The sequence below is a fragment of the Narcine bancroftii genome, chromosome 4, assembly GCF_036971445.1.
Source record: "Narcine bancroftii isolate sNarBan1 chromosome 4, sNarBan1.hap1, whole genome shotgun sequence".
Taxonomy (NCBI): Eukaryota; Metazoa; Chordata; class Chondrichthyes; order Torpediniformes; family Narcinidae; genus Narcine; species Narcine bancroftii.
This window is the reverse complement of record NC_091472.1, coordinates 117,686,176-117,710,574: the sequence shown is the minus strand read 5'-3', so window position 1 is coordinate 117,710,574 and position 24,399 is coordinate 117,686,176. Positions and strand designations below refer to the sequence as shown.

Here is a 24,399-nt window from a genome sequence, read left to right as displayed (position 1 = left end):
CTAGGGTGTTTCTCCTGAAATAAAGGAAACAAGAGGAACTCTGGTGACCTGGAAGAAGAGATTATCGTTTCGAAAACCCACGATGGAGCATTTCTTCAGCAAACGCTGAAGAGGCTGATGGAGGAAATCAGTTTGTGTGTGCCAACGAGCAACAAATCTCTCTCTGAGACCAACTAGAACCTGCCTGAGTGGTAACCATTTACCTTGAAGCACCAGAGTCTGGTGAAAATTCATAAATGTTAAATTCTGTGCACAGTATAAGAATTGCCTGGTACTGGTGAACTTGAAGGAGTGAGAAGTGAGATTGGACTTTGAAACAAAGAACTTTTCTGAACTTATATACATTACATACACATGCGCTTAGAATTAGAAGGGGGTTAAGTATGATCCTGTTTTTATGTTTAAAGAAAATTAAAAGCAACTTTGGTTTAAGCAACCATTTGGTGAATTTCTATTGCTACTGGGTTTTGGGGTCCTCTGGACTCATAATAGTACAAAATAGTGCAAAAACACAGATGCTACACGTGGGATGAAGGGGCCCTCATTAATTTTTACAAGCTCTCTTTAAACAATGATCCCTGTAAATTACATGATGGGGAGGGAGGAGGAAGAAGGGAGCCCCAGCAACCCTCTCAGGAAGAGAGGTACTGTTGCACCTTCCTGACAAGTGATGTTGTGTTCAGGATAGGTCACTTCTTAAATGAACTCCATGGAATTTGGTGCTCTCCACTCGCTCTACTACCGAGCTATTATTGCGTGGTGGAGGGTGGTCATCCCTGATCCTCCTGAAGTCTACAATCATTCTTTGTCTTATCCAGGTTGTTATTCTTGCACCATTTCATGAAATTTTCCACCTCTTCTCTACAGTGTGATTCACCAATGTTGCTGATGAGGCCAACTACTATCGTATCATCCGCACAATGTCGTATCATAAAAGGGCTAAGGCACGAGAAGGGTCTTTGAAGTGAAACTTTAACTGTTTCCTTTTCCTAATATTCTGCCTGATTTGTTACTTGTTTCCATTTTCTGGTTTAGATTTTTGATTTCCTGCATCTGCAATTCTTTGATTTTTCCATTTCCTTTATTGGCTGAGCCTCAAAGGGTGCCACAACTAGATGAGAGATAAGGTGATAGAGATTCTAGTCACTGGAAGAACATGGCTGAACTACAGAATAGATGGGAAATTTACCCACAGTAATTTTCTGATATTTGAATCCATCCACATTTTCAACAGATTCAAATACATGCCTTTAATTCTGAACTTCAACATCATCTAAAATTCTCTGCAGACGTTATTAATTCCCATTAAACTAATTGAAAAACATTGACAAACTAAGAATATTCCTGTAAATGTTGGAATCTGAAGCTAAATTCACTCTGGTAGAGGAACCCAGGAGGTTAAACATCAGTAGAAGAAAAAGGATTTTGAGCCAAAGCCCTTTATTGAGACTGGAGAACTGTAGATGAGAAACCAGAATCAAAAGTGTGGGATGGGTACCAGGTGGAGTTGAAACATGAGAGGCAGTAGAATAGTAGATGATAGAGAGAGAGCCAAGAAAAACAAACACAGCACCATTCTCACTTCCTCTGTTCAGATTCTAGCACTGCCAGCCTTTGACTTCTTACAACCCACTCCACCCTGTACGACTCATCTTCCTCCACCTGACCCCCTTATTTTTCTTGTCTCTCTCTCCTTTTGTCCTACCAATCTGGGCCCCTTGGGATGAAAGGCATAGGTTCAAAATGTCGACCATTCTTTTTTTTTCAAAACTGGTGCTGCTTTAACATACAGAGTTCCTCCGGCAGAACATGTTGAGCCACGAACATTCTGATTCCTACCCTCTACTTCAGCCACCTCTCCAAAAAATAAAAAATTAAAACATATTCATCAGACATGACCAACCCTTCATAACTCCATAACTAGCCTCCTCTGATCAAATTATGACTTTCAAGGTGCATTTTTGCATCTGAGCAAGAAGGTTTTGTGTTCATGTTCCACAGACTCAAGCACAAAAGTCAGGGCTTACAACTCAATGCTGTATTGTCAGAGATAACATCTTTGAAACATTGAGATCACCTGGACAGTAAAGATACATTCAGCAGGATGGTCTTTATTCACTACAGTTCTGCATTTAATACCATAATCCCCTCAAAACTAATCAGCAAACTCCAAGACATGGGACTCAACACCCCACTGTATAATTGGATCATGGATTTCCTCACCTCCAGAACTCAATCAGTTGGCCCTTATATACTGCCCTCTAAAAAGGGATTTCAACGGCTTCACTTACCTGTGTGTGTGAATGCAACAAATGTGGGGGTGGGGGGTCGTGTCATTTTCATCCCAGTAATTGCTTGGCAAGGTAGGTAGTATCAAAGCCAATGTGTTTCTCATTGGCTCCTGTGTAAAAGGCTTACCCACCTTCATGGGACACTGACGCTGTAATGCTAGTCCCCACCTCCTTTTGCGCCAGGATGCCGGCTTTTCTTGGTTCAGTGTGAACAACCCAACCTGGCTTTAAATACAGGTCATTCACACGGCAATTTAATGGGATTGCTGTGTAAAAGGGATAAGCGAGAATCAGTAAGACAATCTCCTCCATAATCTCCATCAGTACCAGAGCACCAGAGTTGCCTTCTTAGCCCCGTACTACTCACTTTACATCTACAAATGTGGCTCGGTACGACAATAACACTATTTACAAATTTGCTGTTGATTTTACAATAGTAAATTGTATAAAGAAAAATAATGAGTCAGTATACAGGAGGGAGATTGAAAACGTGGCTGAATGGTGAACCAACAACAACCTTGCACTCAATGTCACCAAAACTAAGGAGCTGATTGTTGACTTCAGGAAGAGAAAGCCAGAGGTGTACAATCCAGTGACCATTTGGGAACGAGAGATGGAGAAGGTGAACAATTTTAAGTTCTTGGGAGTCACTACCTCGGAGGATCTTTCCTGTACCCAACACACCAATGGCATTGTGAAGAAAGCACGTCAGTGCCTCCACTTCCTCAGGAGTTTGCAGAGATTTGGTATGACACCAAAAACCCTGGCAAATTTACACAGATGTGTGGTGGAAAGTGTGCCGATAAGCTGCATCACAGTCTAGTAGTATGGGACACCAATACCCCTGAGTGTAAAGGCCTGCAAAAGGTAGTGGATTCAGCCCAGAACATTAGTCAAAACCCTCCCTACGATTGAGAATATCAAAACCAGTAGTTCTTAACCTTTTTCTTTCTACTCACATACAATTTTAAGTATTCTCTATGCTATACTTGCTCTGTGATTATTAAGGAATTGCTTAAGGTGGTATGTGAGTAGGGAAAAAAAAAGTTTGAAAACCACTGTTTTAATTGTACTTGATTGAGCCAATGACAATTTTTCTCAAGCAAAATATTTCAGAAACAATTGGGTGTAAGAGCAGTGATTCTCAACCTTCCCTTCTCACTCACATACCACCTGAAGCAACCCCTTACTAATTACAGATCACCAATGGCTTAGGAATTGCTTAAAGTGGTATGTGAGTGGAAAAAGGTTGAGAACCACTGATTTACCGGGAATGTTGCCATTAGAGAGCAACGACAATCATCAAGGATCCACACCACTTAGCACATGCTCTGTTCTCACTGCTGCCATCAGGAAAGAGGTATAGGTGCCACAAGACTCGCACCAGCAGGTTCAGGAACAGCCGCTACCCCTCCCCATCAGACTCTTCGGCAACAAACTCAACCAGGGGCTCATTTAAGGTCTCTTACTTTATTGATCGTTTAATTCTATATTGCTCAGTTTATTTACATTCGTGATCTTTTTACAGTTCTTTATTTGTTTTCTTATATGTGCTGGGTACAGTTTTTTTTCCCCTATTAATGTGGTAATTCTGCCTTGCTTGCAGAAAAAAAAGAATCTTAAGGTTGTGTGATGTCATGCATGTACTCTAACAATAAATCTGAAATACTATTGACCTTCTCGGGTGGACATGAAAGGTTCTGTGTCACTATTCTGAAGAGTGGGGTGGCTCAGCAAATATGCCAAAATTTCTTTAAAAAAATCTGGTCATTATCACTTTACTGGTTGTGAAGCCTGCAGTGGACAAATTAGTACATTACACACTACCTACATTTTAAAACTAATTGGCTAGGATGCAGTTGTGGTCTTGTGAAAGAGCTGTATAATGGCAACTGTTTTTCTTTTCCTTCTTTAAATCTTCACTCTAAAGTAATTTTCTGACAACTGACATTATGTCAACAAGTCCAAAATTCTTTCTCTTGTATTGGGGCTCTTTTCCAATTTGAACATTTCTCAACTGGAAGAGTATAGTTAGAGAATTTGTCATTTTCTCACCTTGATCCATTAAAGGCCAGTGAAAGAAGTTATTTTGGAATATGTCACCATTTAGTCCCTCATTTCTTTCACCTACCAGTCACAAGAGATACTGCAGATGCTTGAATCTGGAGAAATAAACAATTGCTGAAGGAACTCACCAAGTCAAGCAGCATCAGAACAGTCAAAATTTCAGATAATCTTACTTCTGCACTTTCAGACTTGATCAAGGATTCCAGCCTGATCATTGACCATTCTTTTACTTTCACTGAAGCTGCTCAACGCGCCGAGTTCCTCCAGCAAGATTATATTTTGATTCTTCATCTACCAGTTTGATCATTAGTTTTTCAGCCTCCACTTTTTCTGTGTATAGATGCTCTGCACCAAAATCTAATATCCTGTATTCAAAATGTATTCACTTCCTCATTTCAGTTTACAATACCAGTTTAAGGGCCTCACATTGCTCCATTGTGGTGCTACTGTTTGAATAGATCAAGATAGCATACACAAGTCAATGAAGGTCAACATGTGAAGCAGGAAATGGAGGGGGGGGGGGCAAATAGTATATTAGCCCATTATAAAATGGTTTGGTTACAAGAGTAAGGAAGTCTTAGTGCAACTGTATGGGTCATTGGTGAGACAGGACTTGGGACTACAATGGATAGTATTTTTCTATTGACTGCAAAAAGTGCATTTGCAACAGAGGGAGTACAGCAAAGATTCACCAGACTGGTTGGTTTGTTGGATGAGGAGAGATTGAACAACCTGAATCTGTTTTGACACACAGAATATATCAAATATAGAACAGAACAGCCCTTTGGCCTATCTGTCTGCACCAAACATGATGCCTAAATTGAACCAAAACTCTGCTGCTTGCACTTGATACATATCCCTCTATTCCCTGCAAATTCATGTGTCGAATCTTCAGCATTTAAAGGACTGAAATGAGAGTCAGTGAAAACTTAGAATTCTTACAGGGCTTGATGTGCCAGATGTAGTGAAAACTATTCCTTGAACTGGGGATAAAGTTTGAGTTAGGTTGCTTATGGCTGAAACAAGGAGAAATATCTTCAATCAGGTGATAGTGAACCTTTGGAATTCTCCATTCTGGAGGTCTTAGAAGCTCAGTCATTAATAGTCTTTGATAACAGATCAATAGACTAGAGCATTAAGGAATCAAGGCTGCGAGGACAGTTGCTGAAAAAAATGGGGCCAAAGTTATGACCAGCCACTGACTTAATGAATGACAGAGCAAGTTCAAAAATCTGCATGACTTCCACATGTTTTGCCCACTTTGTTTTCTTCCTATTATAAAATTTCATTGTGTTTAACCTAATACACATGCAAGGTTCAAGGTTCCTTTTATTGTCAAGCAATGATGCATTTAAAAATGCGTCATATATGATATACTTTTTCCTGGTGCTCGGCAAACAAAGAGTCACAATTAGTATTGCCAGGCACCCCTTAGAGTATGGGAGAAAAAGAAGCAAAGGAGTAAAATCTCTGTTTTGATACCTTTCATTATTCTTTGTATTTTTCCCCATCTTAGTTTTATTTTATCATCTAGGGCTGTCTCCTCCAAGAAGAGAACTTGCTCTTTAGAAGTGAACCAGTACAAGACCCCAAATTCTTTATTGAATAACCTCCCACTAGACTTCTAATGTTTTCCCATCAACAGATTTATTCATTTACAGTTGATAATTTGACTTATCCCCAGATTTTTTTTTTCACCTTCTAACCTTACACTTTTGGATAGTTCAACCTGCTTCTTTACCTCTTTGGTTGTCAGTTTTAACATGCTCAAGTCATCTGCACAAAAGACATCTGAACAAGTCAATCAACACAGTACATGCACCCCAGGAGGTTCAAGGTCAAAAATGAATGTTTTTTTCCAAATCTGTCATTCTATTTCCCTCTGGGACTCCATTCTTCCCAGAAAGATGTGGTAATGCTTTAAACCAATTATTCTGGATATACAAATACAAAAGAAGTTCTTCAGTATTGACACTCAGCCCAACTAATATCAATGAGAATACATGGACCACTTCCAGTCTCGAGCAACCACATTGACTGGCCCTTTCCCCATGTACAACCCGATACTCTCAAATCTCCCAACCATGCTAAATATATAGTGTCTCCTTGCCAAAATATTTGTCAACTTCCTTTATATATTTCAACGAAATCAAGAGATAATTTTTTTTTCTATTTGAGTAATTCTAAATTGCTTTGATCAGTTTAGCCATTCACAACGAGGGTTCTCCTGAGGGGACACAGCACATTGAAGAGGATCCCATGGACTGAAATCCTAAATATTTTTTACATAGTCAGTAGGAGAGAAGTACGGAATAAACCAACTAAACAACTACTTCAAAGAGGTCCACAAACTTTGAGCAGAGGCTTGAGGGGCCATAGCCAAAAAAGGTTGAGAAGGTCTAATTTGATTAATTGTTTATTCCTGTTTTGTGTTTGGTCATCTAACAAAGGCAACCTTGATTTTGAATTACAGTTTTGCTATGCATTTTTTAAAAACCCACAAAAATACACCATCAAAATGGAAGATATATCCATGTTTACACAGCCAAGTCTGTTAAGCTATGAGCAAAACAACCTGGGCTGGCAGGTTCATGGAACAATTAATAACTTAAAAGTGCCATCTGTGCTGAAGCATTATAATCCTCTCCAAGCTTTCCAGGTCTACTCCAGTTATACAGTAAACAATCCATTCAATATTTTTTTCTGAAAATGTACTAAATGCTGAAACTCAAATCAATCATTATTACAAATACAATTTGCAGGCTCAAACTTTGTCAAGTCTCAAATAAGGATTTTACCTGATTCATGTTAGAATTTTGAAAAAATATATTTACTGATTCAAGATAGATTGGTATTTGTTTCTCTTAAAATTCTAATTTTAGTACATTTAATTAATTTTGTATCCAAGTAATAATTTTGATTACAAGAATCAGACTCTTAAAACAATACATTATTGTATAATGATTTGAATAGAGATTTGCAGCATGAGTCTAAAAATTTATGGAATGAACCAACCCTTCGAAGAACACATTTTAAAAAACAAACTCCTTTTACTGACAAACACATTTTAGAGAAATATGGGTTAGGATTCTAGTTTATGTCTATCAAACAGTTATCACTTCTTTACATTCAGGTGCTTTGCCGTTCAACGTGGGCAATCATGTCTCTCCATCCGCCATGATCTCTGACCCTTCAATTGTAGCTATTGCCTCTCCTGTTCTTCTTCAGAGAAGGATCTTTGAGCGGAGACCGTAGTCAATGTTGAGTTCATGATTATACAAGGGAAAAATACTGAAGTGGTTTCCCATTGCCTTCTTCAGTTGCAGTGTCCATACTGGACAGGTAACCCTGACCATTGATCAGCAGATTCATCTGCCCAGTGTTTTTAGTTTTACAACCATAAATTCCAATTTGTAGAATCAGCTTGTAAAAACCATGTGTCATCTGGAATCCATGGCTTCACGTGACCCTGATTGGGGGGGAGGGGGGGGGCGGGTAAACAGGAACTACACCTTGCCCAAAGTGACCTGTAGGCTATTGGATGACCTTACACCTTTTGCTGAGCAATTGCACAGTATCGACACCGAAAGCTATGTCAATAAGACCAGAAAGGGCTACATTGCACTTATCCACTAGCCATTAATGATAGTAAAGTGATTAATTTTCAACACAAATCTTCCAACAATTGTAATTTACACCTACAAAGAGCAGAAATATCAACAGTTGATGCAATTGTCAGGATTAAAAGGATTCAACTTCATTGGCATGGCTGGATACAATCATAATGTGAGCAAATGAGAATGGTGTCGATGGGCAAAAACATTAAAAATGCCAGCATAGTCCTGGTTGGCTTCTGTTCAATGCTTAACATTTGATGGCCAAATTGTTATTGGATGCACATTTTAAATCCTTAGTCAGATTTAAAATTCCGAAAAACACAATTACATGTGAAGTTGTGTATCAAGTAAAGTCTTCCTAACATCAGCATGGAAAATTGGCAGACATGCATTGCCCATAGGGAAAATCAAACAATTCCAATCTGGGCAATTACTGTTCTATTAGATTACTCTCAAGCTTCAAATGGTTGACAATGGTATTAAGCAGCACTTGCTCACCTGATCAATGATGCTCAGATTAGATTCAACCTCTTTGTGACCTCTTTAAATATTTGATCCAACACTGGCAAAAGAACTAAATTTCATAAGAGGTGAGTGACTGTGGTTGACATCAAAGAAGCATTTAACCAAAGAGGGCACCAAGGCACTAAAATAAAAATAAGTGAAGATACAAACTTCAGACCACTCATGTTAATTTTCATTCATAACTCGGTCCTGGACAGCATTTAGACTTCAGGTAATAAGTGGCATTTGAGGACAACAGTGACAAGCTACACTCAATTAACTGCTTCCTCAGATATTCAGCAGCATCGCGAAGACTAAATCCTCCACTGACATTTGGAGTTGGTGTAGCTGCACCACAGACCAGAAACTTAACACCACAAGTGATACAAATATGGCTGTGTTCTCTTGACTTCAAAACTTTGCCAGAATTCAGGCATAGTCTCCTACTGTCTGGATAATGGCACCCCACAATGATCAAAAACCTCAACATTATCAGGACAATGTTCGTCCACTTGACTGAGACCTCATTCAGTACCCTAATCCTTTACTCACTTCTATTCTACCGACTAAAGATACACTGATACAAGTGGTGGAAGTTTCTTGGACAGCAAACACGATACTTTGCCTTCTCCAAAGTCAAAGACAGGATGTACATGGACACTTCACCTTCAAGTTCCTTTCCAAATCAGAGCATCACAATTTCAAAATTGTGGAAGTCCCACTTAACAGTACCACAAATGACTCTCACCTTGTAAGCCTTGTAAGGATTCAAGGCTGTGCAGCCCCAATGGTGTAGGATTTACCACCAATTAATGAATTAAAACTAGAGCTATTTGCTCAAATTGAAGTACAATTGCTCTTTGATCATTCTCCAGTTTAATGTTAAAATTACAGACAGTATAAAAGAGGAACAAAATTGATAAAAGATTCATCAAGGTGAGTCAAAAAGATAAAGCTACAAAGACTTGTATTTATTTGATTTGCAACAAAACTGATCTAAAACTCATCTTCCTAAAGAAAATGCTTTGATCCCAGGACAAAGACATTAGCATCCTCCTGTCATATAAAAGTCTGACTTTGGGCATGAAGGTAAACCTATCTGAGAGATAAAGCCACATTTCCTGAATGCTTTCAAAATACGGTATGCATATTGCTTGTGACACTTAGAAATTGAATGTCAACTATTTTACGAAGTTCAAACACTTCTCCTTAACACTCATATTCTGGAAGGAAGGATGCGATTATCAATATGAAAAATGAGGAATAGAGTCCCAAGAAGGTTGATACCAGTAAGGTTATTCAGTATTATGCTTAAGGTGACTGTAATCATGGCCATTGCTTGCCAAATTTGTCTGCAAAATGGTAATTCCTCATTTCCAAGGCAAGTTTGCTGCAACTTTTCAGATGTTTCTACGAGCTCAGAAAAGGCACAATAAATACAAGTATTCCTGGTTATCACACTGCCAAATACACATTTTAAAAAGGTTTAACTATAGGTTTCCTCCACAACAGAAAATTAGAGATAAAACAGCATCTTGACCAGTACATTCTGTACTTTACCATATGAGCTGCAACATTCTATGCAAATTATGTTGCTGTGGAAAGGTAACCAAATTACAACAAGGTTAATTGCAGGTTTGATGGGATGCTTTCTTTGAAATTGACCAAAATGTACAAAATGTAGTATGTAAGATATGGAAACATTAGGATAGCAGCGTATACACAGACCTCATGGTCTTTGCTTCATTTGATCCTCATCTCGCCCTACTTCTCAATATTTCTGCATCACCAGATTTCTTTCTGACTCATGCCCTTCAAACAATTGCCAAAAGAATTGCAAAGAATAACGTTATGCCAGAGAAAGTGCAAACAGCTTGGGAGAAAATAATAGCAAAATGGAAAAAGGAGATGAGAAATGGGAGAAAAGCAGTTGGACACAAGATGTCAGAACAATGCAGCCAACAACAGACATTTGTGAAATGGAAGCACTTTGCAGAAACTTACACCTTAATTGTTCCCAGCTGTAAACTAAACTGCCTCACTCATCACTTCAGAAATGGGCCCACTTCAAATAAATTGGCTTTCCATAGAATCATTTCTTATTAATGTATTTCATGCTCCTGCAGGGCATTTGGTCTGTGTAACAAAGACTGAAGATTGAGTAAATCAGTTATGTTCTACATTGACTATTTGTATGTGCAACTGCTACATTAGAACTAATCGTCCAGGGGAGGGAAAAGAAACCATGGGCCCAAAAGCATTTTGTAACCTCTTATTTTGAAAAACAATGATTGTAGCCGAGTAATTTTACCTAGAAGAGACAAACCACAAAGTTCAAATTCATATAAAAATAAATAATTCAACATATTAGAAGATATTAATGTTTATTTTGGGCTCAAACATTAAAACAAAAAAGTTAACTTATGAAGACTAACCAAAAATGTTTCAAATTAGCATAAATTAAACATTAATAGAGTGCTTAATATATTGAATAGTCGACATCAAAAATTATATCAAACAAAATCTGACACCAAATCACACAAGGAGAGACACCGAAGGTCACCACATGCTTGGTAAAAAAAGGTAGGACTAAGAGAAGCCTTAAAAGAGAGGTTTATAACGTACTGGGGGTGTAAATTGGACGGCACAGACTTGTGGACCACAATGGCCTGTTACCATGCAGTATGTTTAAATTTGAAAAATTTTTTTAATTTAAAGATTTTAAGTTTAAATTTATTGAGGTATTGATGGCAAGGAGGTATATTTATTGTCTTATTACACCACAGCTACTTAGAAATGTACCTACCTACTCTAGATTCCTGACTGCAGATATTTAATTACTTACTTAAAATCTTATTTTGAATTCTTGGCAGCACATTAAAAATGTAATGAACAACACATATCCTGTATTTGTAAGGAATATATCACTGACAGTATTGTTGTAGGATTCAAATAGTTCAAGTTTTTAATCCAGCAATACAAATAAGCTTCTGACATCAGTAGAACTTTTCACACCATGACCTGGGTGAAATTCCAGGGAAGGCAGGACCTCCTGGGTCTTTCACACCACAGTCCAAATTCTTTGTAATTTTCCCTCCCTGACAATTTAGGAGGGGCTCCTGCCCCCAGCGATGACGAGTGTGAGGTATTACACACACACAGGAAGTCCTATCAGATGGGAGCGAGAGCGCGCACGCAAAAAAGTGAAAGGGAGCGAGAAAGAGCGAAAACATAGAGCAATGAACAAATAGCAGAATGAATTGCAGGTAAATTGAGGTTGACAAGTTTAATGACAACACAATGACTCTGCATGCAAGCGCTGATGTCACAATGCTGCCCCTGCTCGGCATTTGCTGATTCAGTCTGCAGGGAGAGGGTGGCCCAGGAAAATTACTCGGGTCCGCAGCCTTATCTAAGGGCTGCGGACCCGAGTAATTTTCCTGGGCCAACATTCTTTTTACACCACCAGTTCATTGGAGGTTTCCCGGCTATGTGAAAAGACCTAGAGGGTTCATAATTTTTTTGAGTTTAAAGCATTCCAAGATCTGAACATTTCAAATACTAAAGATTTCTTTTGCTTTTAAAATATTAAAACATGAGAGTGATTCTTAACTTCATGAGTGAAATATTGCAAATACTCCAACATTTGAAACAATAGAGTTGATGGAAAAAAAAGTAAAGCCAATAGATCATGATAATGGTCATGTTATAAAACACACATGTACACCAAGATAAGCCAAATTACGTTATGAACCACAATCTCGAGCTGTTCTCTGATTTTGATCAAAAATAATAATCATAACTTTATACTCAAGATTTATAAAGACATGAATCATTTGAGAAATTAGCCAAGGTTTATCTGATCAACTTTGAGATACACCAGAAAATTTGCTACTTCCCTTGCTGATTTTAAGTATCTTTTTGGTGAGTTCAGTGGGTTAAATCTCAACGCAAACTAAAAACAAAACTATAATGATATACAAAATGCTAACACTTGAGACTTCAATTCATTGAATGAATTTGAGAAATTGTAAGAAAAGAAATTGCGTTGTGAAAGGGAACATAAACATACCTTTACTTGCTGCAGGTGAAAAGAGTTTCTCTGAGCCTACATCTGATGCCTGTGGAAAAATAAAATACATGTTAAGAGATCTTAAAATTCAAATTTTGTTTTCATTGTAATTCTTAAACACCACCAGCAGAGGGAAGCATTTTGCCATTAAAGCACACAAAATTATAATGAAATAATATTTTTAAAATACACAAAACCAATATACTTATTTGTCTGGTGTAAATGGAAAATGAACAACCTGCCAATCCAATTCTTGGTGAAGAAACAACTGGGCAAAAGCCAAAAAAAAATGGAATCTTGAAACAAAAATGATTTTCATTACATAAGAATAGAGAAAATATGGTCAGGACAGAATCTAGCTCAATGCAAGCACCAGCTTTTTGACAAATACGTCTTCGAACAATGTAGACAAACCATTGAGGAGAAAGCACCCTTCAAGCCATCAAACACGAGCAAAATGCAATACAACTACAATCTTTTTACACTGCAGGGTATACAATTTGTATTCACTTTGTGAATTTTCACATGAACTTTTTCAGAAAACTCTAATTTATATTTGACAGATCTCAGATAATGTAGAAACAACTTTTGTACATTTCTTTTTAAATGGAAGAACCACGATCAACTGCATGCAGCATGCCTAGATGGAACAGATTCAGCAGCCAACAACGTTCCAACAAATTTCTTTGATCCCTTCAGACATGACTTACTTTAAGAGTGCCATTTCATCAATTAACCCCATCACTTTGATCTAGTCACCCCTTGGCGCAAAGCGATTGAACTTCCTTCAAGTTTCACATGCCAAGACTTCCCACCAGTCCTAAAACTGACTTGTCAAGCTCAGTAAGCCTTTTGTACTTAAAATTGATTTTCAATGAAAACCATCTGTGGTTGCCAGATTCTCAAGCAACTCGGCTAATATAAACAGCTACACATTATTTGCTTAATGCTGAAGAGAGGAGGTAGAGAAAAAAAAGGATTAATTGCTATTTAAAAATGGCAAAATTCCTGGCCTCTAATTTTGGTATAAAATCAAACTCGTTTTAGTCTCTCTTCATCAACAGTTAATTTTAAAGTGTGGCGCTAAACCCAAGATTCCCAGAAAGTGAATTTTGGACTGCAAAGATCACTTTAAAAAAAAAACGAATCAATACCAATATCATCTGAGCATTCAATGTCTATAAAAGAGGTAACAATATATGAAGCAGAGAATGACAATGCCTACAAAATCTCGGAAGGAGAAAATGACGGCACTATCGGAGCCACTCTAATGGTAGAGTTGCTGCTGGGTGTGGACTCACAGAGTCCAACTGCCCAGTCATCTGACGTCAGCTTCACACAGGGTTTGAATGAGCCGACAGTAGTTTTATTCAAAATCCCGCAACTGCAGGGTCTGAGCCCAAGATAGCGACACCCACGATCAGTCGCAGCCACGGGGGATTGCAGACTCAGGGGAGCAGAGGACTGGCGCAGGGCACCAGAAAATGGGGAGACCATCCCTCAACTAAAAAGGAGAAGCAGAGTTGATAACCCACAGGAACGTGACTACAGCGGAGGGTCTGCGGCTGAATGAACCACACATGCAACGGGTTTCTGTTGACTCGTGAAACCCACGGAGGCTGGAGGCTGCCATTGGGAGACTCGTGTCAGGCTGCGGACAGCTGCAGACTGGCTCAAAACTGGCTGAAGGTATACCAGGTATTGGAACTGGGATGCAAGGGGGTGCTGAAGGCGCTGAGGGGTTCCTGACCGTGTTGGAGGTTCAGATCTGAACCTCAGATTGCAAATGGTTTGGACTGGACTGCGTAGCTGCAGAAGCGCTGGAGGTGAATCTACAGACACTCGGTGACTCGGGGTGGCGGGGAAACGACTCTCCTTTGCTTCTGTTTCTCAGACTGTAAGAGGTGGAACAGGTCATTTCTGTCGATGGCAAGAGCAATTTCATGTATATGACACTGTTTTATTTCAATGACAATAAAATTGAATCTTGAATCTTAAAAATATCAGCATTTCTATGTCATTTGGATATTTTTAACAAATGGCTAATGGTTAGATATTAAATCTGGGGTCAAATGGTCTTTAAACTATAAATTGTCTGAACTTTCTTCATCTCTATTATTCCACAAACCGCACAGAAGTTTTAAAAATCTTCAGTTAAATATTTACATAATTGCTCAATTATTCAAGAGCAGTACATCAAAATGCTGCTTAGTGCTATTATCAGGCCCCAAAGACAATGTTTTCTACTCTGATCCAGCAGAGCAATGTTGGTAACCAACTTCTGAGATAAACCTTTTGCAGTAGCAGCTGGCAGTGCAAAGTACAATTACCACAGAGAACTAAGTAATTCCAATATGCTTAAATGGTTTGAGGGATGTTCTCCTGGGATTGTAGTTATATATCCCAGGGTTTGAAAAGCAACAAAAGCAGAAATGTTAAAAGTATGATACAACTGGTCTAAAATTTTCTCCCATTTTATATCAGTATTCCAGAATATAATTTACCACAACATTCATTCTCACCTCCAATTCAGGAATTTTAACAGTAGGCAACAAAATCAACTGCAAAAGGTAGCAAGAGGTCTTGAAAATTGAAGACTACAGACATGAACTACCCACATGGCACTTGTAAACAGATTGGTACACACGATTTGGGCAGCAATGAGTGTGGAGAAGATGGCGGCATGGAACAATGAATTTGAAATATAACTAACAGTTATTTATTTTATCTCCGATACTACATAAGAGATAACTTCAAGTATTTAAAAATTCTTACAGGTATTGGTGTAGACAATTCCTGTGGCATTAAACACAATCATGATTGATCCTAACTCACTTAGTCACTCTTCTTGACTACTTTTGAGTCAAAATCTATCTACTCTGTTCTCAATGATATTCAGTGATTTGCCATCCTTCTGTGGTAGCAAGCTTGACATTCTCTATTCACCAGTAAATAAATTTCTCATCCAGTCCTAAATGTTTTATCCATATGTTAGGACCAAGACAGTTCTGGACACCCAAGTTCTGCCAACGGAGGCATCATCCTGCTTCCAATCTGTCCAGGCTCATCAGAATTTTACACATTTCAATGATATTTCCTCTAAACTCCATTGATTTAGACACTATTGAATACAAAACAAGTCTATCTAATCTCTCATACAATAATTCTGTCCTCCCAGGAATCAGTCTGGCAAATCTCCACATTCCACTTCCTCTTTGGTAAGAGGTTTCCTTTCTAGAAAGACCAGAACTGCACAGTATGAAGATGATGTCTGCCTTGAAATCCTTTAGAACTTTTTGGGTTGATGGGATGAAAATCCATCCATCCCTCTTTGATCAAGACAGTAATGCACGTGTATTACAAAAAAGCAACAACAGCGGGTAAAGGTGGGGAAGTAAAGACAGAAGCAGGGACGGAAATCATATCAACAAAATACTGCTTAATTCAACAAAATACTACTTAATTCACCCAAAGCTCTCTGTGTGTCTGTGTGAGCACCTGTTTTCTGTGACAATGTCTCCAGGAACATAAAAGGCCAAGCACAAGGAAAACTTGCAGATTAAGACAATAACACACTGAAGTTTCATAAGTAAATTGCATAACCCCCTTTTTTTAAAACAGTAAAAAACATTGTGTTTCTTTTTACTTAAAGACTTGTATTCAAAACAGGACACTTAACTTCCAGCAATGAAGTCATAACCATTGAGTGGATTTCATCAGGCATCAGTTCCAAGCAATCATTACTAAAATAGATTTAAAGGTGGGAATACTCACTCTCATGGCATGTACAAGGGAGGGATTTTAAGGGCGTAATCTCATTTATCTCTGATAAAAGTTTTACCTTTGCTCTAAATGATTTATTATTTGGACTTGGAATTACTTGCATTTATCTGTTATTTCAACGGTTCTCGACCTCTCTGAACGAAAGCCTCACTTGTTGACACACTCACAATAAAAATGTTTGATGAAAGGAGCAGATTGCATCACCTGAGTTGGGACTGCCTTGAATATCCAGCAGCCCTATGATTGAGGCAGCTAGCCTGTAAAAATAAATAAGATCACCCCACCTCCTGAGAAAATGCTCACCCATGATGTGAACTGTTGTACTTTCCATTTATAGGTATTAAATGAAAACCCAGCCCCACAAAGTATTCATCAGAATTGCAAAAAAAACTTTTAATATGGCTGTTTGAATGGATTATGAGCCAGATTACCAGTGTACCAAATATTTTATTTTGGTATACAATTGACTCCTGTGAATTTTGTTTGTTGCACATTCATAACCATGATGTATATTCCCTTAAGTACATAAAATTTTAAAGGCAAAACCATTTATTTTTTGAACACATTGGATTCATCTAAATGCTTGATTAATTTACAGAAACAATGGTGGCTAATTCGCTGAGAAGTGTTCCTAAATTTACTGTGTTTTAATACATCATCTTGACCCGGTACAGATTGGAAAAATGTAGGTTTAACTTCTATTCCATCCACCTATAAAATTAATGTATAGTGAGCAGCATTGTAGATTTACTGCAAAAGCCCATTTTTGAAAGCAGGCAAATCACTTCTCTTTTGCTGCACTGCCTGTAGTACCAATGGGTCATATTTGCTGAGTGTGCCATATTTATAAATGTTTACTACAATATCTGTACCTTCCGGAAATGGAAACCCTGTCTAAAAAGCTACAGGAAACCTGACCTCTGAGCGTGTCCACATATTAGCCTCAAGCCTCACACCCTCTGGAGAGTCATCAGCTGCAAAGTTTTCCTTCCCTATTCCCTCCATTAGCTACGCTTTATGAATCACTTTCCTCCAAGCTCAATAAAGCTCCCCTAAGGAAAGGGCATTAAAAGCTCTTGAGGTCAAAACTCCCCCCCCACCCCTCCCCCCAAGCTATGCTGGGTAAAACAGTTGTAGAAACATCCTAAGCAAAAAGGAGTTGAGCATGAATTCTCTGTGCAGTTTAAAAACTCCCCCAGGAGTGTCTGCTTTATCTCCTGATACTCTTGCTTCCTGCAGCAGCCAATTTCTATCACTTCATTCAATGCCTTCCTTTACACTCTGCTAGAAACTAAAACTGATACAAGGATCTGGTTTCCCTCATTTCAATTCAGATACCAAATTGCCATATAAATTTTAAAATTGGCTGCAATACAAAATGCCTCAGGCTCTTGCCAGTGTCATAACTAGAATTGCTCTCTATGCAAGGTGCCTGCATATCAGTGTAACAGCACAGAAGGGAAGGCTTGGCGAGAAAGGACTAAAATTACGCTGGCTGGAGACAGCACTGTACACATATGTCATTTTGCAGTCACGGCAACATTTTATCACTAATACGCCTCCTCCCTTTCCAACACTTGAACTAGTTCCAAATTGTAACACATGTTCCACTGCCTTTTATGTTATAAACACATTAAACACTTTTACGATGAGCATTTTTCGCTTACAACCAAAATATTAGTCTGTTGCCAGTTGGTGTCAAATCAGACCCATCCCCCTCCCTTCTTGCTTCACCAGCAGCTGGTGCAGCTTATCATGGCTGCCTGTCTATTAACTTTACAAATTAACGCCCTATCAGGGCAGTACAGAACTGATTCATCAGCGAATGCCTGCCTGGTGGTTTACTGCTTCAAATGCTGCTGGTCTTTGGAATGATTATCCAGACAAAAGAGAAAGAAGTAGTAAAAGACAGACAAAAAGTGTTAGAAAGCAGGGACGGGGAGAAAAAGATAAAGCCATTCGGAAAAGAAGGGCAGGATGCTGGGGCGGGCAACTAAGGAAAAGAGGCACAAATGAGAGGGACAGAATCGTGAACAAACTGCAATCCTTATTGAACAGTATTTATTAATTTTGATCAAACAGATGAAATCAAAATTAACCAGCTAATTTGCAGAAGCTGAAAATTTAAAATAAAATGATGTAAATTTATTTAAATTACCTATTTTTCTCTCAATTAAAAAAAGAACAAGTTTCAACGGACATATTGTATGGTTACAATACAGGGCACAATGGTGGTAAAGCTATTGGACCACTGATCCTGAATCACGAGCCACCATGGCAGATGGAAATTTAAATTCAAGAATTTTTAAAAATTTGATATCGAATTATAGCATAACCATAAAATTGCAGGCCTGCTTCATCAATGTCCTTCAAGGAAGGAAATCTACTAATCTTATTTGTTCTAGTCTGTGTAATTCTAGACCCGCATTCTCACTTCATGCAGGCATTGTCAATGACATTCATGTCCTGTAGAAAAATAAAAACAGACATACTTTCAGTACTCAAAATCTCTTGTAGAAATTTATCAATTTAGCAAGTCTGGGATGGAAATATTTGACTGTGTTAAAGAGGGTTGATCCAAATCCAAAACAGATCAAAGAATAATCATCAGAAATGCCACACGTTTGATCTACATATCGCTAGATACTGTGCCAGTGTAAACAAGGCTCATCTCATGCACTGGCTGCATGCCAAAATGGATAGAGACCAATGTCAGCATAACCTGACAGCAGGCTGTGGCCACAACTCTCTATCTCTCACACAAATCAAGGACTTCCCTTTTTAACAAGCTGTTACAACCAAGTTATATTTCTGCCTGAATTCTTACTACTTCAATGGTCAGTGCTCTTCCTGATGATTAAACCTTCCATTTCATATCAGCAATTTGGTTTAAGCAACCAAATGTCACATTTTCAAGTCTTGTAGATGATGCAGACTTGGTGGGATTGTGAGCAGGGAAGAGCATGTATAGAGCCTTCGTGGGTATGTAGACTAGTTGACTGAATAGGTAAGAATATGGCAGATGAAATATAATATAAAATGGAAAAATGTGAACTGATCCACTTTAGTGTACGACAGAAAAGTGTTTTCTATAAAATAAGTAGATTAATGCTGAAGGGACTAAAGTATCCTCATACACAAGTCACAAAAGCCAACATGCAGGTGCAACAAATGATTAGGAAGACCTAATGTAAGAAGTCATTTTTTTCCCTCAAGCAGATTTGAATAAAAGATGAAAATGTTATCCTGCTATTATGTAGGGACCTTGGTGAAGCCATTCCTGGAATATTTTTTACAACATTAATCTCAGTCAAAAAAGAAACATACTTGTCATAGAGGTTTGGCATACAAAGAATGGTTGAGTAGTCAGTAATCTCTGGTCTTGAAAAGGATATTTCATTGTAGCCCAAAAAGTTGTTAGACTTTAAAAGGCTGAATAACAGTGCAAAACCAGGGGCAACATTCTAAAAAGTGGTGGGCAACTCAGGACTGAGATGAGAAGAAATTTCTCAATGTAGACTCAGTGAGTTCATTGAAAATGGACTTGTAAAAGTGAAGCAGGGAATATTGTAAAGAAATGGCACTGAGCCAGATCAGCCATGACCTTGATGAATGACAAAGAAGGGCCAACTAGCCTACACTCGATTCTATTTATGTTCTTACTCTTATATTTATCATCCAAACATGTTATTTTCCAATTTTTTTAAACCATGCACAAAGCTGACAATCTTCAAATATACTAACTGAACTAATGCAATATGTTCAATTAAACAATAATAATCTTCAAGCTTCACATCTCATCAACTGCTTTCACCCTAAATTCTTCAAGTATTAAACTCATTTTATATTAATACACACACAGGGTAGACAGTGCAGTGATTGGTGCAATGCTTTGACAGTGCCATCAATACAGGTTCAAAGCTGGCACTGAGGAGCTTGTATGTTCTCCCCATGTCTGTGTGGGTTTTCTCCGGGTGCTTCGGTTTCCTCCTATCCTTCAAAACGTAAAGGGGTTATAGGTTAACAGGGTGTAATTGTTACCATGCTGTATGTCCAAATTAAAATTTTGAAAAACTGGCCTCATAAGCTCCAAACACCACAAATGATACTCTTGCAATTCTCCACTACTTTGTAAAAGCTTGACTTTATTTCATCCAAAACAATATTTTCCCCAATAAATATGACAACAAGTCAACTTTCTAGTTATGTTTTAACATTTCTATCATACTGGTAAAACATAAGGTCATGAAAGTTTGGCATAATGGGTGACAATTAAAATGGTTTCACTCTGTCAAGGGAGGTGCCACTACTGCTTGATACTCCTGAATTCTTGAATCACTGCAGATTGTCCAGTGAATACACTAACACAACTGTTCAACACTTTTAAGATTTTTAATTGTTTTTTAAATTCAGGCCTTCCAGTCCACAAGAGCTCTGTCCAAGTACAGCCATGTAACCAATTAAAAAATATGTACGATTGTAATACATTAATGTGGGAGGAAGTCTAAGGGGACATGGGGAGAATGTACAAACTCCCTTATCGAGAGCTTAACTCAGTAACAATGAACAAACCAAACTGGGTTTCGAAGTCAGAATGGCCACAGAAGAAAGGTTGCGCACATTCACCAGAGGTTAAACTTGAAACATGCAGTAATATTCCATGATCATCCTTAGGCTAAAGAAATTCTTTAGCATCTCTGTTCTCAGTGGCCACCCTTCAATCTTGCAGTTGTGCCCTCTTGTCTTAGATTCTCCCACCATGGGAAACAACTTTTCTACACCTACTCTGCCCAAGCCTTTCAACATTCAAAATGTTTTAGTGAGATCCCCCCCTCATTCTCCTAAATTCCAACGATCAAAGGCGAGAGGAAAATTTGCTCACCAAGACACTATCTTGGAGGACCTTTCCTGGACCCAACACACAAATGGCATCATTTCTACTTCCTCAGGAGTTTGCTGAGGTTTGGTATGACATTGTAAACCCTGGCAAATGTCTATAGATGTGTGGTGGAAAGAGTGATGACCGGCTACATCACTGGTATGGGGACACCAATACCCCTGAGTGCAAAACCCATCACTGAGAACACCTAAAGAGGATGCTGCCATCAGAGAGCAGTAATAATCATCAAGGATCCACACCACGTGCTCTGTTCTCACTGATGCCATCAGGAAAGAGATATAGCTGCCACAAGACTGGATTGTATACCTCTGGCTTCTGAAGTCAATATTCAGATCCTTAGTTTTGGTGACATTCAGTGCAAGGTTGTTGTTGGTGCACCATTCAGCCACGTTTTTAATCTCCTTCCTGTATGATAACTCATACAATCCTCTACTGTAGTATTGTCAGCAAATTTAGAGAGTGTTATTACTGAACCGAGCCACACAGTCGTAGGTGTGAAGTGAGTAGAGCGGGGGGGGGGGGGGGGGGGCGGGAGAGGCACAAAGAACGCAGCCTGTAGTGCTCTGGTACTGATGGAGACCGTGGAGATGTTCTTACCAATCCTCACTGATTGTGGTCTGGAGGTGAGGAAATCCATGATTCAATTAGACACTGGGGTGCTGTGTACCAGGTCTTGGATCTTGCTGATCAGTTTTGAGGGGATGGTGATAAATATGGAACTGTAGTCGATAAAGAGCATCCTGATGAATGCAACTTGACTGTCCAGGTTCCCAGAGCTTTGGCATAGATCTGCACTACAATAGACAAACTGGAACGTATCCATGTCAATCCTCAGACAGGAGCTGCTATACTTCAACACCAGCCTTTCAAAACACTTCATCACTGTTGATGTAAGTGCTACTGGCCAATAATCATTAAGGCACACCAAGTGAGATCTCACCAGTGACCTATAAAGCCTTAACATCACATCCCTGCTCTGCTTTGCAATTCACATTCTTCACCACTGACTCAATCTATAAGTTTACCTTCAGGCAATCTTGCACGAGGACTTCCAGGTCCCTTTGCATCTGGGAATTTTTAATTTTCTCCCCATTTAGAAATGTTTGCCCATTTATTTCTTCTACTAAAGTGCATGACTGTACACTTTGTGATGTATTTCATTGGCACTTCTCTGTCCATTCCCTAATCTAAGTCTTTCTGGAGACTCCCTGTTTGCTCAACACTAATTGCTGCTCCATCTACTTCTGTATCACCTGCACCTATTTCTCTTAAACTTATAAAGTTTACAAAGTGTGGTAAAGATTGGATCAGCCATAACCTTAATGAATTGGGAATGTGACGAAGATAGAGGGTGCAGAAAAGATTCACAAGGATGTTGCCTGGATTTGAAGGCTTAAGTTAAGAGGAACAATTGGATATGGTGAGATTCGGAGGAGTCACGAGATGGAGTAGTGGTTGGTCGAGTGGAACCAGCCCTCTCCAGATAAAAGAAAGTTTGAAAAAACAGAGCTCAATAAACATAAAATATAGGAAGAGAGAGAAAGTTACAGAGAAGAGACAGAAGATGCCACCTAAAAAAGTAAGAATAACAGAGAAAAGGGAAATCACTGGAGAAGAAGGCCTTACCTGCACGTTGGAGCAGAGAGCCACCGTGGAGAGGAGCCACAGATCTCCGATGTTGGTGAGTCCCCAGAGGAGCAGTGTCCTCCTGACCGGCGTCAGAGCCAAAAAGAGGTGCGCAACTGTGCATGCACAGTGTGGAAGTAAAAGTTAATGCTGGCGGGAGGGGGACTCAGCCGCGGAGCGGCCAGCCGCGGAGCGGCCAGCCGCGGAGCGGCCAGCTGCGGAGCGGCCAGCTGCGGAGCGGCCAGCTGCGAGACGCCCAGTATCGGGGCATTCAGCTGGGGGAATCAAACAAGAAAGAAGAGTGTGAGAAAGAGAATGAAGGGCGGGAAGAAGATGACCGGCAACTGGGCAACCGGCAGGGGGACGGCCTGCGGCTGGGGGCCCAGTAGCGGGTTGACCTGCAGCGGGAGGCCCAGCAAGGATACAGAAGCAGCTCACCAGAGAAGGTGAAGATACACAGATACAAAGAGAAGAAGATGACACAGACATAGATAGACACAGAAGAAGAGGAAGAAGACCAAGAATTTCAAAGGAAAGAACAAGGTAAAATAGAAGGACAAAATTTAAATAAAGCCTTTTTTGAAGAACAAATGAGGTCATTAAAAGAATGGCTATCATTAGAATTTAGTTCAATCAAAAGAAAAATGAAAAGAGCTGAAGACAAGAATGCAAAGCTTAGAGTTGGTCATGACTGAAATAGGGAAAAGAGTAGAAAATGTGGAGGAACGAGAAGCTGCTGTAGAAATGGAGATAAATGATTTAAGAGGGAAGTTGGAAGAGAGCGAAAAAAATTAGAGACACAAGATTTACTGTCACAAAAAAATTGACGTATTGGAAAACTACAGTAGGCAAACAACATAAAAATAGTGGGCCTGAAAGAAGGCAAAGAAGGGTCAGATATGAAGAAGTTTACAAAAGGAATGATCCCGAAGGGGTTGGGAATGACAGATTCACATGAAGAAATAGAAATCGAAAGGGCGCATAGAGCACTAGTACCGAAACCGCCACCACATCAAAACCGAGATCCATATTGGTAAAACTTCTAAGATATACAAGAGAGAACATACTGGAGCAGGCAAGAAAGAAAGTTAGAGAAGTTGGAATATAAGGGACAAAAAATATTTTTTACCCGAACACAAGCTTCGAACTTTTAAAGAAGAGGAAGGAACTCAATCTTATGGAAGAAAGGTTATAAGTTTATATTAAGACATCCAGCAGGACTCAAAGTATTTATTCCTTGGGAACGGAATAGACTGTTCTCGGACCCAAAGAAAGCACAAGAATTTGCTGAACATTTGCAGGACAGGAGAAGAGAGGAGGAGAAGGAGCAACAAGAAGGAAGACTGGCAAGAAAATATACAAAAATATAAAGTAAAGGTAATGTATAAAGATTTAAAGATGGATAAGAGAAGTGGAAAAAAAGAGCTTTGTTATATGTATAGGAAAATAGTGTTCTTGGGGGGGAGGAGGGGGGGCTAAATAATGGTCACTGCGAAATTGGTTGACGCTTGCGAGTAAGTTCGCAAACCGAATGGAAAG

The 24,399-nt window shown here is 39.0% G+C and overlaps 1 protein-coding gene across 20 annotated transcripts in view; it reads right to left on the bottom strand.

Moving 5' to 3' along the window:
- Positions 1 to 24,399, bottom strand: part of fbrsl1 (fibrosin-like 1) — an 898,034-nt gene that overhangs the window by 134,422 nt on the left and 739,213 nt on the right. For 18 of the 20 annotated variants that reach the window (XM_069932521.1, XM_069932525.1, XM_069932524.1 and 15 more), the window contains 2 exons: positions 12,552 to 12,600; positions 2,423 to 2,557 (listed from right to left, as the gene is read on the bottom strand). In XM_069932521.1, the coding sequence (XP_069788622.1) occupies positions 2,423 to 2,557; positions 12,552 to 12,600 (184 nt within the window). The remainder of the gene's footprint in view (positions 1 to 2,422; positions 2,558 to 12,551; positions 12,601 to 24,399) is intronic. The other 2 variants (XM_069932534.1, XM_069932536.1) reach the window with 1 other exon arrangement.